We start from the raw sequence: 20,603 nt of genomic DNA on the forward strand, positions 1-20,603 counted from the left end.
GATATTAAGCAGACAGTACACTAATACTCTAATGAGAGTTAGTTGACATGTAGTTGCAAAGTTACTTATAGTCAACATAATGTTCAAAAGGGACCATCAAAATAAAGCGTTACCACAAATTTCGGTTCCTGTTGATTTTATTTAGAATGAGCTAAAATGGAAGCGTAATTATTTTGCTCGAGGGAATAGATATTTCACATTTAGAAAATATATTTTAAAATACAAATTTAAAGTCGCATACAGTACATATATGTACATACAGTACATATATGTTTGTTTTTAACAGTAATCGTTATAGATTAATATTTTTGTCTAGCCTGCAGCCATTAATGAGTGTGACTGACTCATAACTACTCTCAAGTGTTTTAGGTTTCAGTTTAAAAAAAAAAAATCTGTCATGTATTTTAATGGTGAATGTTAATAAGATTAATGTAGTTTAGCTATAAAAAAAAAAAAAATCCCACCACTGTTGAGATAGCAGTTAATGTTCTTTGTATCAGCTGCAGTGTGGTTTATTTCTAACACTGATTATTTGCACTTTTACTAAATGTCATCACCGGGTTGCAAAAATATTCATGTGAATGTATGGTTTTGAATTTCAGCACCATGGACAGATCTCGTTGAAACGACTACACAAACGTGAAAACTTAAAAATAATAAGAATAATTATTAAAGATGCATCTTACCTCTCCAGAATCTCTCCTCCTGCGATCTGGTATCACTAGAGTATTCCTATTACTGCCTGGCGCTATTGTAGAGCCGATGCTCATTCTGGGTCCAACTAACATGTACCGTTTGTCTCCAGATCTGTACTGGATGCTGTGACACAGAGTCCCGTCGTAATTTGTGTCCTGTAAATACTTGGACGAATAGTCTGTAGATTTAGAGCACTGCATTACAATCAACACGATGATGCTGATGACAAAAAGCACTGAAACCGAGCCCAAAGTGATGATCAGATAAAATGTCACGTCGTTTTCCTCCTCGTCTTTTACTGTGTTTTTAACATCAGAAGCCGCAAATGCCTCTTTGGGCTCCACAACTTTGACAATCACAGTCGCTGTTGCTGAGAGTGAAACGTTCCCATTGTCTTTGACCAGTATGAGCAGTTTATGCTGGGCCTCGTCTGTTTCTGTGAATGAGCGAAGGGTTCTTATCTGTCCTGTATAGCGGTCCAAACTAAAGGGACTGTGGTCACTAACTTCCTGCAGTGAAAACAATAACCAGCCGTTGTATCCTATATCTGCGTCATAGGCTCTGACTTTAGTCACCAAATGACCTGCGTTCACATTCCGGGGAATCTCTTCCACACCCTCAGCAGAACCGTTAGCGCTGACTGGATATAAGATCACTGGAACGTTGTCGTTCTGATCCAGAATAAACACGTTCACTGTCACGTTACTGCTCAGAGACGGACTTCCAGAGTCTTTGGCAACAACAAAGAATTGAAATGTTTTTAAAGACTCAAAGTCAAAGCTCTTCAATGAGTAAACGGTACCATTCGCCTCATTAATACTCAGAAATGATGTCATGCTTTGATCTGAATTCACTCGATCAATTGAATACGAGACACGTGCGTTTTCACCTTCGTCTATATCAGCTGCACTTAATGAGAAAACGGCAATTCCTGGTTTGTTGTTTTCAACCACGTAGAATGTATATGGGCTTTGAGTAAATGTGGGGCTGTTGTCGTTGACATCCGTGACCTCGACGTGAATCGATCTCGTTGATGATAACGACGGGGTTCCTAAATCTTTGGCTGTTATGGTAATGTCATAAGACGATTTAGATTCTTTGTCAATGTGTTCTTTAGTTACCAGAGAATAAAAGTTTCCATCAGGCGATGGCTTGAGATCAAAGGGAATATTTTTGGGCAGAGCGCAAACAATCTTTCCATTCATACCTGAGTCCAGGTCAGTAACTCCCATCAGAGCCACGACAGTCCCAGGAGGAGCATCCTCGGGTATGTGGCTAGATGCTGAGGTGACGTCAATCTCAGGCCTGTTGTCGTTAACATCCTCAACATTGACAAGCACATTACATAGTGTAGATAATGATACTGCCCCCTTATCCGCAGCCACTATCTTTAGCTCATAAACTTGCCTTTCCTCATAATTTAGGCCACCTTTTATCTTTAATTCCCCCGTTAAACTATCTAAATCAAAAACCTCAGATGCTCCGTTCCTGAACTTGTTCCTTAAAGAATATTCAATTTCCCCATTTATTCCATCATCTGAATCTGAAGCATTTACGCGGAGCAGAAATGTTCCTTCAGGGGCGTTTTCTTTCACCGTCACTGTGTATTTTTGTTTATCACAAATGGGAGAATTATCATTGATATCTGATACAACAATAGTAATATTTACAAAAGTTGATTTCTGCGGCTTTCCGCCGTCCGTCGCAGTTAATATTAGCTTATGCCTTGCGCTTTTTTCTCTATCAAGAGGTTTTTGTAGAATGAGGACAGGGATCTTACCTTCGTCTCCCATGTCTTCCGTTTCTAAACGAAAATAATGATTTTGGCTCAGTTTATATGCCTGCAAGTCGTTTGAGCCTATATCTGGATCATGAGCAGTTTCTAGCTGAAATCGTGCTCCTGTCATTGCAGATTCAAGTATTTCCAATTTATAGTTTTCATCCAAAAAACTAGGTGGGTTATCATTGACATCGATGATGTCAACTGATATCTGGTGCATTTCGAGTGGATTTTCTATCACTGCTTTAAGATGAATGAGACACGGGTTGGTTTTAGCACACAGCTCTTCTCTGTCTATCCTCTGGTTCACAAACAAAGCGCCGTCTTCATGATTTACCCGAAAGAGCTCTTGCTTTGTCCCCGCAACGATGCGTAAATTCCGGTTCTCCAATGAAGTCGGATCAATCCCCAAGTCTTTTGCAATGTTCCCTACAGTGACTCCAGTTTTAGATTCTTCTTGGAGGGAGTAGTTTATCTGAGCAGCATTTCCTCCGGAATTAAACAGCAAACACATCACATAAAACATCTTGCTCATCCACGTTCTTGTGTTTTCACTCGCCATAGTTTCCTCTGAGCACCGCTGAAAATAGCAGATGCGCTCAACTCATTTATGCTTTTCCAAAGCACAAATAACGGACAGATTTAAAATCGTCGTGGTTGTTCATTGTCCAAAGCCAAAGTGATGTCTGACACACGCCAAGCCACGAAATCTGTTACTGTAAACGCAACTGTTAGCAATGTATGGTATTGCAGCGCCACTAAGAGCGATTTTGCCGAACTGCATCATCTCCTTCACAATTCATCTTCTTGTGAGGCCGTTTCCATCCAAAGTTGGGAATTTAACTTGCGCAAAATAGGAATATCACATTAAAACATTACAAATAACGCAGCAGTTCCATCCAGTGAGTCGAAGAGAACAAAATCGTCACTTCCTGATAAACTGAAGCTAAATATCACCAAGGAAAGCAGGAGAAGCCACTGTATATTATATTTTGTATATAATAAATGACTTGCGTCTCAGAGCGCGCAAACGAAACACATAGTAATAAATACATACGCACTTAATGATACCGAACCACTTTGATGATATCCAAAAATTCGCGTAAAAATAGATGGAAACATAATTAACAAAACAGAACAGAACAGAACATAAAGAGGACCAAACATGACCAATTATACTAGAAGATTAAATGTTCGGACTAGGTCAAACGATAATTACTATGATTATTATGATTATTGTTATTATTAATAATTATATTGCGGCATCACAATACCACATGTCCTACAATAAAAATCTGAAAATAATCTAATTAATAAAAAAATTAAAAAACTTTTTGTTATTTTTCCTTTATTGGAATCAGCATTTAAAACACGTGTTATAAATTATAAGAGAATAAATGAGCCAGTATTAATATGTTGACCATGTCTATATGTGTTTTAGTGTCTGACTGCATGGTGCGCAGTGACATCTTGTGGTTTAGTTACACAGATCACGTGACAAACTCGGCCCCACCCGCCCCTTTTGTTCTGCGCTCCCTCCCACCACAGCTTATTACGTATGAGGGTCTGTGAAAACCAAACCATGTACCAGACAAATGACACCAGGGGGCAGAGTGAAGTGATTCACATCTCAAGGTCGTTTCTCACGGACGTATGGAAATCAAATATAGCCTACATATCAATCACATTTACGTGCACCAGTATTTCATATCACAGATTATTATAAATATCTGTGTTATACCGTGTATAATGCTGTTTATTTCACATAGACTGCACAGATATACGAGCTCCCCAGATTTGGTTTGCTGAGCCTCTTGTCGGTGCATCAAATTACAGGATGCAGCATCATGCACCCCCTCCCCGCCCGTTACCATGGCAACGGGCCTTTGGATAGGCGGTTCGCTGTCTGTGGTGCTGCAGTCTCCAGGGGAAAGCGTGAGTGAAGGGAGGTGTTTGGGAAGACATGAACACCAAATAAATTCACCACTCACAAAAAAATTTTTTTGCTAGTAACAACACTATTTTTTATTGATTATTTACATTTCATGATAAAATGATTCTCTCTTCTATTAACCCACGTTCCATTCTCTTTAATTCGGTCGCTAAGAGACAGGCTCCCGTTGCCTAGAAACCAGCAGTCAGCCTGATTTCTCTGAGTGAGGCCTTTTTTCTGCAGTGTCTCAGGAAAGCATGGTGTGTGTGTGTGTGTGTGTGTGTGTGTGTGTGTGTGTGTGTGTGTGTGTGTGTGTGTGTGTGTGTGTGTGTGTGTGTGTGTGTGTGTGTGTGTGTGTGTGTGTGTGTGTGTGTGTGTGTGTGTGTGTGTGTGTGTGTGTCCGCTGCTGCAGCTTTTAAGGGTGCTGCAGTCTTACTCTGTGCTGAAAGGCGGGCGGAGAGAAATCTGGGTCAGGAGGAAAAGAGAAGCAAAAAGAAGCTGCATGTTTTTTCCAACTTTGTTCTGACCCACATCACAGAACCAGAACCAGGCAGTAAGCCAGCGAGGACAGCATTTAATGCTTTATTATTTCTGTCAAAATTAGCAGAAGAAAAAATGTATTATTTATCAGAGCGGGTGATGATAATCAGAATGTGGTTTTATAGTGTTTTACATCTTTGAAAAAGCAGATATGACATGAAACTATCTGATTATCCTCATGCATTACATCATTTGCCGAGATGACCTCATCTTTCTCCAGTCACCCACCCAAACACACTCACCTACAGCCCCAAAACAACTGAAAATCATGCAAACTAAGATTAATAATTCACAAAATCACTTTGATTTTATTGATGATCAGAAGTCAGTTGAGTCATAATCACATACATGGTCTGTCTTTCTCTTCCCCATTTAAAAGATAATCATAATGGTACTGTACGAACAATGTGTTTTGATTTGTATACTCCAGTGCAGCTGTGCTGAATTTGGCTACAGGCTGATTGCTATTCACATGTTTAGAAGTCATTTAAAAGCTAAAAACATATTACAAAATTTGCAAGGTCCCATCACGGTTCTGATTTACATTGTGAATGACAGAAATCACATACTATTTTCAATGTTTTTATCTATTGTATATGCAGTACAATATATCAGCAGATACTTATGAGCAAAGAGGGTCTTGTGAGCTTCTCCAAGGCAAATCACGGATGCATTCAGCTTTAGAAAGGCAGTTTGTCTGCTTTAGAGCACAAATGCTGGTAAAAAAAAAGCACATTTTGATAAGGATAAAGGATGAAAAAGAGATGAAGGGGCTATCATGTGCTTTATACAGACAGCCCATTTTTATATCACAAAATGAGGCTATTGGGTAAATGAATTGTAGTCACTTTCCTGGGTAGTGAGAGATAAGTGACCTACTTAAAGCTGCTCGCACTGACAGACATGAAATCACATAAAAAAACACCTTTATATTTCATTTTTTTTAAAACACCTCTTTCTTTAATAAAAACGTAATGTTGTTTTACAACACCGCTCATGTCTGAGAATTAGTCAAATATTCTGAGACAGCTAATTAAGAGCCTTGAAACGATTTCTTCCTCTCTCTTAAAATATCACATGTAAACACCCCGCATTTGTACCTCTAAAACAGAAAATAAAAGGAGAATTGGGTAAATGTATTTAGTAATGGTGCATTGCTTTGACAAGAGCAAGACACACATGCTGTGCATCCCAGAGCCTGTCACTGAATTCACCCCAAGACACGCTGACCTCTTGACCTGCCTGGGGAAGCTGCCAGACCCTCAGAAGGTTATGATTATACCATGATTGTATCGTAAATGACATTTCAGAAAGGCAGCAAAATACCAGAAAAACAAAAAATACCATATTGTTCACTGAAATAAAATGCGTATGTCCATACATTGCACCACTGCTATAGACAGCAAATAGAAAATATGAACAATAAAAAGCAGCAATATGAAAAGTTTATATTAAAACGTAAAAATTAAAAAATTTACAAAATGAAAAAATTTAACTTTTACAATGTATTTTCTGCATGTATTATTTTTTCAAAGCATTTCCATGAGTTTTAAACAAACACATTCTATAATATAATATTAGATAATAATAACTATATAGCCTATAAATAAGCAAAGTAAACATTAACAGTTGTCATTTGGTCTTTTTTTGAAAGATTCGGTGAAGGCTGATGGAACTCTTTACTGTGTGTCTCCATCTCTTAAATTGTGTGTTTTTATACATGACAAAAAGGAGTAACTCACTGATTAACATCTCAGAAGTAGATGTGTTTTATGTGACATCAGAGGACTCTCGTAAACTCGTCACTTTAGAAACGACTGTGTCCTTCAAATGCCTCTGCACTATGACATCACTGTGCTGTGTCTGCGTTTGTGCATTTATAAATGTCACCAGACACCAAGGTTACATCAGATCCCCACACCAGGAGGACTGGATCCAGTCTCTTTTTGTCTGGTATGCAAAACCAGTATTCTGTCTGGTACCCAAGACTTCTATCAGCCTTAGAGGTTGACAGAGGAGGCCATGAATTATCAGAAATGAACAGGGTTTATTGAATAATCTTCATCTGACCAGCACAAATAAAACAGGGTTTTTTAATACCAAACTGCTTCACAACAACATCCCATAAAACCTAGAAATTGCGATATTCCCTCTTATCTCTTATTCGTGAAGACAAATATTCCATGAAACCCCACAATCATAGGATTAATAACTAATAGAGAGCATTGCAAGAGCTAGGAAAATAATAGTATTAAAAAAATGGTATATATATTTAAATGAAAAATTTGATAAATGGACAATGGTTATAAATGACAAAATCTTCATCCAATCATTTATAATCAACCATTCATCTAATTTGTCATTTGATTATTTATACAATTTGTTATTTATCAAGTGATGGCTTACATAAATGATTATAAATGATAATAAAACTAAATAAAGAAAATTGTGCTATTGAAGGTACACACACACACACATTCAGGTTGCTACTGAAACAGATCCTTAGATCCTTCAGGTGATTTTACAGCCTTCACTACACTCATAAAAAATAATATCAGATTCAGGAGAGATCATAACAACAACGGTATCCGTTCTCTACACTTTCTGTGTCAGATCAGTGCCTAGATTCAACTTGATTCTTTACAAACTGAAACTCAAAATACTGACACGAACAGCAACACTGGCATAATACAACACTACAGAGAAGAGTAAAGATTATAAGGTACAACAAATCAATTTCGCTGTGACCTATTCTGAATACACTTGTATTATTCTGATAGAAGTCTTAATGAGATCCAAGAAAACACATAAGAAATGCTTTATACATATGTTGCAGGGAAAGAGAAGCTTTCAATGTCCAAACTCTCTCTAGCAAGAGCTCCCCACGCCATCTCTCCACAGGTCTGCATCGTTTGAATCCTCTTTGTGCTTGTTCAGTATCACTCACATTGCAAAAGAAATCCCATGAATCTTTTTTTCAGTAAAAATATCTAAACATTCATGAAACCAGGTATATTCACACGAGAAGCAAATTGCATTAACAGCACCTTAGAGAATGTATCTCCAATATAAATATTTTGTAATGTAATTTTCAGGTTTTTTATTTTATTTTAGTGGTTTACACTTTTTTGTAAACATTTGCTTATTAGGCAACTTAATCTTATTTTTAAGGATGTTTAGATATTTCTACTAGAAAACAAAAAGTTACAGATTACAAATGGGATTTTTTTGGTGCAATTCACTGTCCACATCTGGTCATGTGAGAATATTCTGTTAATAATTTCTCTCTCCAATGTTTTTACCAGTCACTATATATATATAATGAAGATCTAACATGGAGCTTTAACCATGCAAACACAAGCATACTGGTTTTGCAGAAAAGTTTCTTTGACAAAGACATGAGCTGTGCTGTTTGAAGATATGGATTTGTGTGTGTGTGTGTGTGTGTGCGTGTGTGTGTGTGTGTGTGTGTGTGTGTGTGTGTGTGTGTGTGTGTGTGTGTGTGTGTGTGTGTGTGTGTGTGTGTGTGTGTGTGTGTGTGTGTGTGTGTGTGTGTGTGTGTGTGTGTGTGTGTGTGTGTGTGTGTGTGTTCACAGACCCAGTCCAAGTCAGGTCCTGACCGGTCAGGTGTAAGAGTATCTCGTCTTTGTCATTCCTCTGGTCAGATCGTCCATGGGCTTGTTGGGAAAAGCGAGGGCAAAACTCTCTGAACATTGATGTGAAGATGTAGGCATCATTCAGGGTTCGTTTCATCACTGGAGGATGGTGCAGGTGGATGTAATGGATGCAGGTGAACAGACATGCAGGTTGATGGAACGTTTTTTCACACGTTGCTCCAGCAATAACGCCCGTGAAGGTCCTCAGGTGGAACTGCTGCTGGTGGTGGTGGATGCCTGTCAAAGAGAAAGAAAAAGTGGACGTAAGAGGCTGGACTTCAGATGTTATTCACATTGTGACAGGCCAGAATCTGAACACGTCTCATGCAACCAAGGCCTGTCACTCAAATAAAAGGCTTCAGGCAGAAGGTGGAACCTTGGTTTGATTGACAGGTGACGGGGGGGTGGGTTGATCAATGAGAACCATGCTCAGATATCAGGTGAGGGTGGTTGGGGTGATGGAAGGGCAGCGAGCTGAAAACTGGGTGGTTGTTGTAAGACGTTTCCCATGACTCTGATTTATTTGTGAAAAGAAATACAACAGAACCAGTATGTGAACTTGGAATCCACCAGTCAATTCACCAACCATTCAAACACACAAGTAGACAAACCATCCAACAAACAGGCTGAGGAGCTCATAATGATGTTTAGTAGATGAACAGTCAGTACATATATTGTTAAAACCCACATCATGCACTAGAGCCATATTTAAAAAAAAAAACTAAAAAAAAAACTTGTTGTTTAAAGGAATGTAATTCTGCCATTTACTAACCCGTCTCTCGTTTCAAAGCCCTGATTTTTATTTTTGTCTGTGGAACTCAAAATGCTATTTTTCAGACCATGAAAGCGGATAAGAACAGACGCTGTCGAATAAACTTTCCCTCCACAATCTTATAGATTGGGATTGAAAGACATTTAATATTAAGTAACATGGATTTGACTATACTGACACTATCAGATGAGAACAAAACCTGAAGTCAATTAAGCTGAATATTGGCACTATTTTCTTTTTAGAACTGCATCACTTTTGCAGACTTTTGCATCACTGATTCTGTTATTATTACAGTGAAGCTGCTTTGAAACAATCTGTATTGTGTAAAGTGCTCTATATAAAGGTTATTTGACTTGACAGCATCCATTCCCTGTAACTTTCATCGTAGAGAAAAGAGCAGCGTAAACATTCTTCCACAAAAGAAAGCGAATAATTTGACTTTGATCAGTTAAGTAAATAAGTAAATGATCAGTTTTTACTTCTGGGTGAAGTTTCTTTAACCGATTCAGTAATACATTTTGGCAGGGCATGTTTATCTGAGCAACTTTTACACCCTCAGCCACTGTCAATCAAACCACAGAGAGTCACTGTTATCATTAGCGCTTCTGCTGGTCAAAGGTGTCTATAAAAGGAGGGGTTTGTGAGGCTGCATAACATCAGTTGTAGTGAAGAAAACACCAGCTTTAAGGATGTCAGGTAACTATTGAGTTTCACAAGTGGAAACAAATGCACACATTGTGTTCATAAAGACTGCAAAGTTTAAATCTAGCAGCCTGTACATCTAAGAGGCTCAGAAGACCAAGTGAGATGACAAACTGATGGTAATGTTAACCTGCATCTAAACTGTGATTATGAACAGGCCTCAGGAAACAAAACTGATTTGAATTCAGTTGTATAAATTGGTTCCTTGGCTCCTCCTACAACAGGACAAGGCAAACTCCACTGACAAAAAACACCAACCACAAAGAGAAACACATAGAGTCACACATATTTCAGTAAAAGGTCAATGGGCCCTGGGATCAGGTGCTCCAGAAATCGAGAAAATGGTGAAGTCAGGGCTGCATACCTCCAGCGGGAGAAGGGACCTCGTTCATTTTGAGTACTTTAAAACGGAAACAAAAACAGAGACACACATTTCAATATTTGAGCTTATGGCAGAAACATTTTGATGAATTTCACTGAACAGAGTAGAAAAAAAGAAAAGAAAAAAATCTGTTATAAAAATTATTCTACATCAGTCCTATAGTCTAAGCTTGTTTCAAAAGCTCTACAGTGCATTAACAAATCAGGAAAAGACTTCCTCTCCTCAGTCATTGCTGTTTGAATGATCAGGGACTCCAGGTAACCTGTGAATAATGTAAAAGCATAACAAATTATGCAAAAAGAAAAATTGTTGCAAAACAAATCAAGCAAACAAACTCCATTACTCAATTCACTAAGAAGTAGAGGAATAAGAGATGAGTCAGATTAAGATATGTTGTTTAAAAAAAAAGAGACTGCACAAAAAAGAATAAAAAAGTTAAAGTTATGTTAAAGACTTTCTCATTCTGTCTTTCAATCACTTACCTGTCCTTCAGGTGACACTCTCTAACAAATGAGAACAACTTAATGAAATGCTACAGAACAACTCAATCATGCAAATAAACAAAGCTTGATGCAAACTTAACTATCCATATACTTTTTGGGGCCACTGTAATAAGATTGTTTGTCTAAATGAGCGCATACATGTTTGGAGTCCAACATTACATCAGAATATTAAGAGATTTAAGCACAAAAGTATTAAAGTTTGTGAACATCAGAACTGTAGGTGAAACAGCAGCAGGAGGTCAGGAAAGTAGGTCAACCTGCTCTGAGAGAGAAGCAACACGTCACGCAACATGCTTGCACAAATCTGTACATTTTACACACACACACACACACACACACACACACACACACACACACACACACACACACACACACACACACACACACACACACACATAAAATCTCTTTCACTGTAACAGCTGGCTCAGCCAGAGGGAAGCTGAGACTATATGTACAACAGGTAAAAGATAAAAAATATGGGGCTGTGGAATCAGAACAAACAGCATCCACGACACATACTATCAGTTAGTCTGAACAGATAAAAACATTTTTAACTTTTAAGTGAAGATGAACTTTAATAAAAAATAAAAAAAAAGTGTAACTGTGAAACTGACTTTAAAAGAATTAAAAGAACAGGTATCAGAAATGTACCAAAGACACAAAGAAAAAAACATTACACACATACACAAACTCTAGTGTAAAGAGAAAATCTGCTAAGAACGACTGAAACATCTAGTTTCAAAAGTGATGCACAGAAAAGTGAATTTATGAATTTATGCATAGTCTCACTGACCCCATACAAGATGGGAAGCTGGAAAAGTTGTGAATGTCCACATGAAAGGCAAAAGCTGAAAAAAAGTGTCTCAGAGAGAATAGTGGAGTCATGAAAAAGTGTTTGGCTAAAGGTTGAAAGGTCAAATTGTTGTCTGGCTTCTTTGAAGGACTAGTTTACATGTTAACATTATATGGGCCTACCTGTAGAGTAGATGCAGCTGAGTCACTGGTCTCGGTCACTCCAGTGCTCCTCGGTAAACTGGACACGATGTATCTCGCTCCCTTTGGCACAGGCTGTCTGACCACCAGCTTTCCTTTCCTCGTCTCTGCTAGAAATAAACTGTACCAGTAGGCATCGTTGGAGACCAGAGTGGAGTCCGCGATGGTCGAGTTCCTCTCGCTGATCACACTGTTCCTGCACGGAGGAGCCGCTTTACTGGGCTTCGCTTTCTGACACTTCAGCACGATGGTCACCAGTATAGTGATGAGTAAAAGAAATGACACAGAGCCCAGTCCGATCACCAGATACAGGTTTAGATCTGAGAAGATGTCATATTCCAAAGGCACCTCAGTATAGGTTTTGAGGGCGGTCTCCACCGTGGACAGTTTGATGGTGACTGTAGCAGAGAGCGCGGGCTCTCCGTTGTCTTTGGCGATCACCACCAGCCGCTGGTCTCGCGAGTCTCTGTAACTGAACATTCTCATGGTCCGGATCTCTCCGTTGTATTGATCCAAGCTGAATAACGTGGCGTCGGTGTTCTGGAGGAACTGGTACGTGATTCGAGAGTTGTGCACTGAATCAGAGTCTATGGCGATGACTTTGGCTATCAGAGTTCCTTTATCTGTGGATCTCGGGATCTTTTCCTTCACCTCCGAGCCTTGCGCGCGCCATGGAGACACTATAAGCGGTGTGTTGTCGTTCTGATCCATGATAATAATGTGAACGGTCACGTTACTGCTGAGCGGAGGAACACCAGAGTCTCTGGCCTCGATGTGAAAAAGAAACTCCTTCTCTATCTCATAGTCAAACGTCTTTAGCGCGTAAAGATTACCGTTCTCTGGGTTAATGGAGAACAGCATGGACATGGAGGTGTTCACTATTTCCTTCTCTATTATAAAATAAACTAGATACTGATTTTCATGGAGATCTGGGTCTATAGCAGTTAAAGAGCTCAGTGAAGCTCCAGGCGCGTTATTCTCCATTACAGGTATCGTGTAGAATGTCTGTGGGAACTGAGGAACATTGTCATTAACGTCCAGTAGCTCTAAAGTTATAGTTTCATTATCAGATAACGGCGGGTTGCCCCTGTCAGTGACGGTAATAGTGATGTCATATTCTGCAAACTTTTCACGGTCTAACGGTTCTGAAATTAATAATTCATAATAATTATCAGATGATTCTTTAAGCGCAAAAGGTAAATCGTCCGAAATATTAATATCTACCTGTCCATTTTCTCCGGAGTCTTTATCACTCACACTAACAACTGCAATTACTGTATTTACAGGTACATCCTCTTTAACTGGACTTGTGAATGATTTTATGGAAATTTCAGGATGATTGTCATTCATATCTGTGATTAATATCTTTACTTTGCACTTTCCAGAAAGACTATTAGCTGCTTTATCTGTTGCTATAATTTCCATATCATAGATCCTGAAATCCTCATAATTAATCATTTCTTTCACTCTGATTTCACCATTGTTAGGATTCAGACTGAATGTTTGTTGCGTTTTCTCTGATGTATACAAACTATAAGAGTAAAGTACGTCTGAATTTAAGTCCTCGTCTTTATCTGTGGCGTTTAATTTCACTACAAGGCTTCCAATGGGAGAGTTTTCTGTTAGATTTATAGTATAACTGTCTTTATCGAATTGAGGGGCGTTGTCATTCGTGTCCAGAACGCGCACAATAATGCTAGCCGTGCCAGAGCGCGCGGGGACTCCTCCATCCACAGCAGTGAGGATCAGATTATGTATGGCCTGCTCCTCGCGATCTAAGGCTTTTTTCAGTATTAAATCAGCAAATTTTGAACCATCCCTCCCTGTCTGTATTTCAATACCAAAGTTTGCACTCTCACTCAAATGATAACTTTTAATGGAATTTGAACCTATATCAGGGTCAACCGCATTACTTAGAGAAAACCTCTCAGCAGCAGCTGTAGATTCAGAGATGTCCAAATTAATCGTATCCCTACGAAAGTTAGGCGCATTGTCGTTAATATCCATTATTTCCAATTCAATGTTAAATATACGAACTGGGTTTTCAAGTATGACTTCCATTTTTAAGTAACATACTGTTTTTGATGTACAAAGATACTCCCTGTCAATGCGCTCCAAAATAAAAAGGTCTCCTGTGTCTTTGTTCACATCCAGATATTTCTTATTTGCAAGGATATCTAACCTGATTTTTCGCCTTCCCAACGTTTGCACATCGATTCCTAAATCTGCAGCCAGATTAGCAACCACAGAGCCTACCTCCATCTCCTCCGGAACAGAATAATGGGTGACAGAAGACGCCGTGTAAACGAGTGTCGAAAGCAGCAGTAATGTTGCGTAATCCATTCTGTCTGTGAAGCGTGTTGTCTTTGCGAGCACAAAACACAGCTGTCCTTAACAATGATGATCGCAAATGGAAGACGTTCGATGTATTCCAATATTGACTTGGTTTTCACCTGCGTTCTACGGAAGTATCACAGTATTATTCGATGCAGAAAGCAAACAGAAGCACTTGCATCCCCGCACGCTTTTTATAAAGACTCTCCGCGTCGCCGTTGAGCACGAACTGTCATGGCGTATACAAAATAAATAAATAAATAAATAAATGAAAAATCGTCCGTTTTGTTGGGGCACAGCGACACGTCGAGTATGTTTTGAAGAATTACGACAAATATTTTATATTAAGTCAAGATTATTTTCGTAACTGAACTGATTTTCATGATCAGAGCAGAAATGTATTAACTAAAAGTGTGAAAATATAATGTGAATAAAATAATAGCCCTACGTTATTTAAAATAAATATTGAACTTAAAATTCAAATGTGTTTTGTTTTTTTAATGCAGTTCAAGTTACCTGTAGAGTAGATGCAGCTGAGTCGCTGGTCTCGGTCACTCCTGTGCTCCTCGGTAAACTGGACACGATGTATCTCGCTCCCTTTGGCACAGGCTGTCTGACCACCAGCTTTCCTTTCCTCGTCTCTGCTAGAAATAAACTGTACCAGTAGGCATCGTTGGAGACCAGAGTGGAGTCCGCGATGGTCGAGTTCCTCTCGCTGATCACACTGTTCCTGCACGGAGGAGCCGCTTTGCTGGGCTTCGCTTTCTGACACTTCAGCACGATGGTCACCAGTATAGTGATGAGTAAAAGAAATGACACAGAGCCCAGTCCGATCACCAGATACAGGTTTAGATCTGAGAAGATGTCATATTCCAAAGGCACCTCAGTATAGGTTTTGAGGGCGGTCTCCACCGTGGACAGTTTGATGGTGACTGTAGCAGAGAGCGCGGGCTCTCCGTTGTCTTTGGCGATCACCACCAGCCGCTGGTCTCGCGAGTCTCTGTAACTGAACATTCTCATGGTCCGGATCTCTCCGTTGTATTGATCCAAGCTGAATAACGTGGCGTCGGTGTTCTGGAGGAACTGGTACGTGATTCGAGAGTTGTGCACTGAATCAGAGTCTATGGCGATGACTTTGGCTATCAGAGTTCCTTTATCGGTGGATCTCGGGATCTTTTCCTTCACCTCCGAGCCTTGCGCGCGCCATGGTGACACTATAAGCGGTGTGTTGTCGTTCTGATCCATGATAATAATGTGAACGGTCACGTTACTGCTGAGAGGAGGAACACCAGAGTCTCTGGCCTCGATGTGGAAAAGAAACTCCTTCTCTATCTCATAGTCAAACGTCTTTAGCGCGTAAAGATTACCGTTCTCTGGGTTAATGGAGAACAGCATGGACATGGAGGTGTTCACTATTTCCTTCTCTATTATAAAATAAACTAGATACTGATTTTCATGGAGATCTGGGTCTATAGCAGTTAAAGAGCTCAGTGAAGCTCCAGGCGCGTTATTCTCCATTACAGGTATCGTGTAGAATGTCTGTGGGAACTGAGGAACATTGTCATTAACGTCCAGTAGCTCTAAAGTTATAGTTTCATTATCAGATAACGGCGGGTTGCCCCTGTCAGTGACGGTAATAGTGATGTCATATTCTGCAACCTTTTCACGATCTAACGGTTCTGAAATTAATAATTCATAATAATTATCAGATGATTCTTTAAGCGCAAAAGGTAAATCATCAGAAATATGAATATCAACCTGTCCATTTTCTCCTGAGTCTTTATCACTCACACTAACAACTGCAATTACTGTATTTACAGGTACATCCTCTTTAACTGGACTTGTGAATGATTTTATGGAAATTTCAGGATGATTATCATTCATATCTGTGATTAATATCTTTACTTTGCACTTTCCAGAGAGACTATTAACTGCTTTATCTGTTGCTATAATTTCCATATCATAGATCCTGAAATCCTCATAATTAATCATTTCTTTCACTCTGATTTCACCATTGTTAGGATTCAGACTGAATGTTTGCTGCGTTTTCTCTGATGTATATAGACTAAAAGAGTAAAATATATCCGAATTTGTTCCTTCATCTTTATCTGTGGCGTTTAATTTCACTACAAGGCTTCCAATAGGAGAGTTTTCTGTTAGATTTAAAGTATAACTGTCTTTGTCGAATTGAGGGGCGTTGTCATTCGTGTCCAGAACGCGCACAATAATGCTAGCCGTGCCAGAGCGCGCGGGGACTCCTCCATCCACAGCAGTGAGGATCAGATTATGTGAAGCTTGTTCTTCTCTGTCTAATGACTTTTTTAGAATTAAGTCGACAAACTTAGATCCGTCTCGTCCAGTCTGAATCGCAATACTAAAATGGTCGCTTTCACTGAGATAGTATGTCTTTACAGAATTTGAACCTGTATCAGGGTCTACTGCATTAGTGAGCGAAAACCTTTCCCCTTTTGCTGTTGCCTCTGATATGTCTAGATGCATCGTATCTCGTCGGAAACTTGGCGCATTATCATTTATGTCCATTATTTCAAGTTCAATATTAAACATTCGAATAGGATTCTCTAATGTGGCATCCACTTTAAGGACACATGTTGTGGCTGATTTCGATGTGCACAGATTCTCTCTGTCAATCCTTTCTAAAATGAACAGCTCCCCAGTGTCTTTGTTAACGTCAAGATATTTTTTACTAGCGACGACATCCAATCGCATTTTACGTTTACTAATACTTTTCAAATCCAATCCTAAATCAGATGCCAGATTTGCAACCACAGACCCTTCGTCCATTTCCTCGGGAATTGTGTAGTGCGTAACAGCAGATGCTGTCTGGAAAACAGCCGAAAGGAATATGAAGATCGAGACGTACCTTAACCAAAGCCGTGCTTTCGGTTCCATTGTTTTTGATTCTCGTGAAAATGCACACAAGGAGGGAGTTCCAAAGTGTTCCAAAAACGGGGTATGTTTAGAGAAATGAATGCGGGCACAAATATGTAAAAAGAAAAAGACAACTGGAATAAAATATCAGAGGACGAATAGTCCTGACTGAAAGAAAGACTGCAATGTTGTCCTCCGGAATCAGCAATGGCGACGAAGGCAGTACGACTAGAAATGCATTTTCTTGGTGGACAGCGACTCTATGCGCACAGGAGCGAGGAGTGCAACGTAAAGAATAAAAGTAGAAACGCGTATTAAAATCCTACAACACTGATTAAGAACATACATTTAAAAAAAAAGGTTTAAAAAAAATCTGAATACCTATAATAAAGTTTTTCGTATACTAGATGTAAACAAAAGTAAAAAGTAAAATGCAAGTCAAGTTACCTTTAAAATAGTGTGCCAATAAAAATGCAGTATGCTATGTTTAACGCAATTAACAATTGTCATTGAATGCGAGAAACTTTTGGAGGTTTAATGCAGCTGTATTGCTGAACAATACATTACTGCATTACAGTGCGTAAAAGTGATGCCAAATATTTATTATCTTCCTGCCGAGTACATGTATTGGCAACTTAAGTACAAGCAAAATAAAAGCAAATACCCATGCGCAAAGTTAAACTTACTTCACCGGGGGGGGGGGGGAATCCATAATTTTAATTGGATTTTATTACTTTTTTTATTCACTATGTGCCATTGCTTACCTGTAGAGTAGAAGCGGCTGAGTCGCTGGTCTCGGTCACTCCTGTGCTCCTCGGTAAACTGGACACGATGTATCTCGCTCCCTTTGGCACAGGCTGTCTGACCACCAGCTTTCCTTTCCTCGTCTCTGCTAGAAATAAACTGTACCAGTAGGCATCGTTGGAGACCAGAGTGGAATCCGCGATGGTCGAGTTCCTCTCGCTGATCACACTGTTCCTGCACGGAGGAGCCGCTTTGCTGGGCTTCGCTTTCTGACACTTCAGCACGATGGTCACCAGTATAGTGATGAGTAAAAGAAATGACACAGAGCCCAGTCCGATCACCAGATACAGGTTTAGATCTGAGAAGATGTCATATTCCAAAGGCACCTCAGTATAGGTTTTGAGGGCGGTCTCCACCGTGGACAGTTTGATGGTGACTGTAGCAGAGAGCGCGGGCTCTCCGTTGTCTTTGGCGATCACCACCAGCCGCTGGTCTCGCGAGTCTCTGTAACTGAACATTCTCATGGTCCGGATCTCTCCGTTGTATTGATCCAAGCTGAATAACGTGGCGTCGGTGTTCTGGAGGAACTGGTACGTGATGCGAGAGTTGTGCACTGAATCAGAGTCTATGGCGATGACTTTGGCTATCAGAGTTCCTTTATCTGTGGATCTCGGGATCTTTTCCTTCACCTCCGAGCCTTGCGCGCGCCATGGAGACACTATAAGCGGTGTGTTGTCGTTCTGATCCATGATAATAATTTGAACGGTCACGTTACTGCTGAGAGGAGGAACACCAGAGTCTCTGGCCTCGATGTGGAAGAGAAACTCCTTCTCTATCTCATAGTCAAACGTCTTTAGCGCGTAAAGATTACCGTTCTCTGGGTTAATGGAGAACAGCATGGACATGGAGGTGTTCACTATTTCCTTCTCTATTATAAAATAAACTAGATACTGATTTTCATGGAGATCTGGGTCTATAGCAGTTAAAGAGCTCAGTGAAGCTCCAGGCGCGTTATTCTCCATTACAGGTATCGTGTAGAATGTCTGTGGGAACTGAGGAACATTGTCATTAACGTCCAGTAGCTCTAAAGTTATAGTTTCATTATCAGATAACGGCGGGTTGCCCCTGTCAGTGACGGTAATAGTGATGTCATATTCTGCAACCTTTTCACGATCTAACGGTTCTGAAATTAATAATTCATAATAATTATCAGATGATTCTTTAAGCGCAAAAGGCAAATCATCAGAAATATGAATATCTACCTGTCCATTTTCTCCTGAGTCTTTATCACTCACACTAACAACTGCAATTACTGTATTTACAGGTACATCCTCTTTAACTGGACTTGTGAATGATTTTATGGAAATTTCAGGATGATTGTCATTCATATCTGTGATTAATATCTTTACTTTGCACTTTCCAGAGAGACTATTAACTGCTTTATCTGTTGCTATAATTTCCATATCATAGATCCTGAAATCCTCATAATTAATCATTTCTTTCACTCTGATTTCACCATTGTTAGGATTCAGACTGAATGTTTGCTGCGTTTTCTCTGATGTATACAAACTATAAGAGTAAAGTAAATCTGAATTCAATCCCTCGTCTTTATCTGTGGCGTTTAATTTCACCACAAGGCTTCCAATAGGAGAGTTTTCTGTTAGATTTATAGTATAACTGTCTTTATCGAATTGAGGGGCGTTGTCATTCGTGTCCAGAACGCGCACAATAATGCTAGCCGTGCCAGAGCGCGCGGGGACTCCTCCATCCACAGCAGTGAGGATCAGATTATGTGAAGCTTGTTCTTCTCTGTCTAAAGGCTTTTTCAGAATCAAATCAGCAAATTTTGATCCGTCCCTTCCTGTTTGTATTTCAATATCAAAATGTTCGCTCTCACTCAAATAATACGTTTTTATCGAATTTGAGCCAATATCAGGATCCACCGCATTACTGAGTGAGAATCTCTCTCCGGCTGCTGTAGATTCGGATATATCCAGACGGATCGAATCCCTCCAAAACTGTGGAGCATTATCATTTATATCCACAATTTCAATTTCAATGTTAAACATTCGCACAGGATTCTCGAGTGTGACTTCCATTTTGATAAAACATGTTGTTGCTGTTTTTGATACACAGAGATATTCTCTATCCATCTTTTCTAAAATGTAGAGCTCTCCTGTTTCTTTGTTGACATCGAGATATTTTTTGTTTGACCTAATATCAAGCCTCATTTTTCGTCTGCTCAGTGTTTTCACATCCAGACCTAAATCTGAGGCTAAATTAGCCACAACAGAGCCTTCCTCCATTTCTTCTGGGATAGAATAGTGCGTAACAGAGGATGCGGTGTCCAAAATAGCGGAGAAAAACAGAAGGACCATTACATACCTCCAAAACTGTGACTTCACCAATCCCTCCATTCTGCAGCGTTTGAAATATTTGTATTCCTCGCGTGATAAAATGATCAGGAAACGAACAGGACACACAACGAAGCTCTTGTCATGGCGCGCTCCTTTGTGCGATTTCCACCTATATGGAAATCTGTCATGGCGATTGTGATAAATATGACCAAAAGCGTTTTCTTAGAGAACAGCGACGCTCAGTGAGTTTGGTCTGAACATACACAATAAGAAGAGAACAGCCTTGTATGCAAGAAGTATTCTTTTATTTTACGCGTTATTT

General features: G+C 39.6%; 2 protein-coding genes across 4 annotated transcripts in view; both read right to left on the reverse strand.

Moving 5' to 3' along the window:
• Nucleotides 1-20,603, reverse strand: part of LOC309505331 (uncharacterized protein) — a gene marked incomplete at its 3' end in the record, with an annotated part of 29,948 nt that overhangs the window by 337 nt on the left and 9,008 nt on the right. Inside the window, exon 2 of the mRNA XM_082178704.1 lies at nt 687-3,074. Within this exon, the coding sequence (XP_082034830.1) occupies nt 687-3,074 (2,388 nt within the window). The remainder of the gene's footprint in view (nt 1-686; nt 3,075-20,603) is intronic.
• Nucleotides 8,445-20,456, reverse strand: LOC309504167 (protocadherin beta-16-like). Of its 3 annotated transcripts, none has more exons than XR_014207967.1 (3): nt 11,308-11,933; nt 10,444-11,268; nt 8,445-8,842 (listed from the first exon to the last, which is right to left on the reverse strand). XR_014207967.1 is itself a non-coding variant. In XM_082177220.1 (3 exons), the coding sequence occupies exons 1-3, from the start codon at nt 20,339-20,341 to the stop codon at nt 8,810-8,812; spliced, it is 3,492 nt and encodes a 1,163-aa protein (XP_082033346.1). In that variant the 5' UTR covers nt 20,342-20,456; the 3' UTR covers nt 8,445-8,809. The 3 variants fall into 3 exon arrangements, 1 of the variants encoding a protein (XP_082033346.1); XM_082177220.1 differs by lacking the exons at nt 10,444-11,268; nt 11,308-11,933 and adding exons at nt 14,808-15,869; nt 17,945-20,456; XR_014207968.1 differs by having other exon boundaries at nt 10,444-11,933.

The sequence above is a fragment of the Leuciscus leuciscus genome, assembly GCF_965113295.1.
Source record: "Leuciscus leuciscus genome assembly, chromosome: 8".
NCBI classification, from domain to species: Eukaryota; Metazoa; Chordata; class Actinopteri; order Cypriniformes; family Leuciscidae; genus Leuciscus; species Leuciscus leuciscus.

Excerpts from the sequence above, each read along its gene's own strand:
- LOC309504167 (XM_082177220.1), bottom strand. The coding sequence starts at position 20,341 with ATGGAGGGATTGGTGAAGTCACAGTTTTGGAGGTATGTAATGGTCCTT. Across the intron at positions 15,870-17,944 it reads CAGCCGCTTCTACTCTACAG|CTACTGGACGTTAATGACAA; the intron begins GTAAGCAATGGC and ends ATAACTTTAGAG. Across the intron at positions 8,843-14,807 it reads CAGCTGCATCTACTCTACAG|GCATCCACCACCACCAGCAG; the intron begins GTAACTTGAACT and ends TCTCTTTGACAG.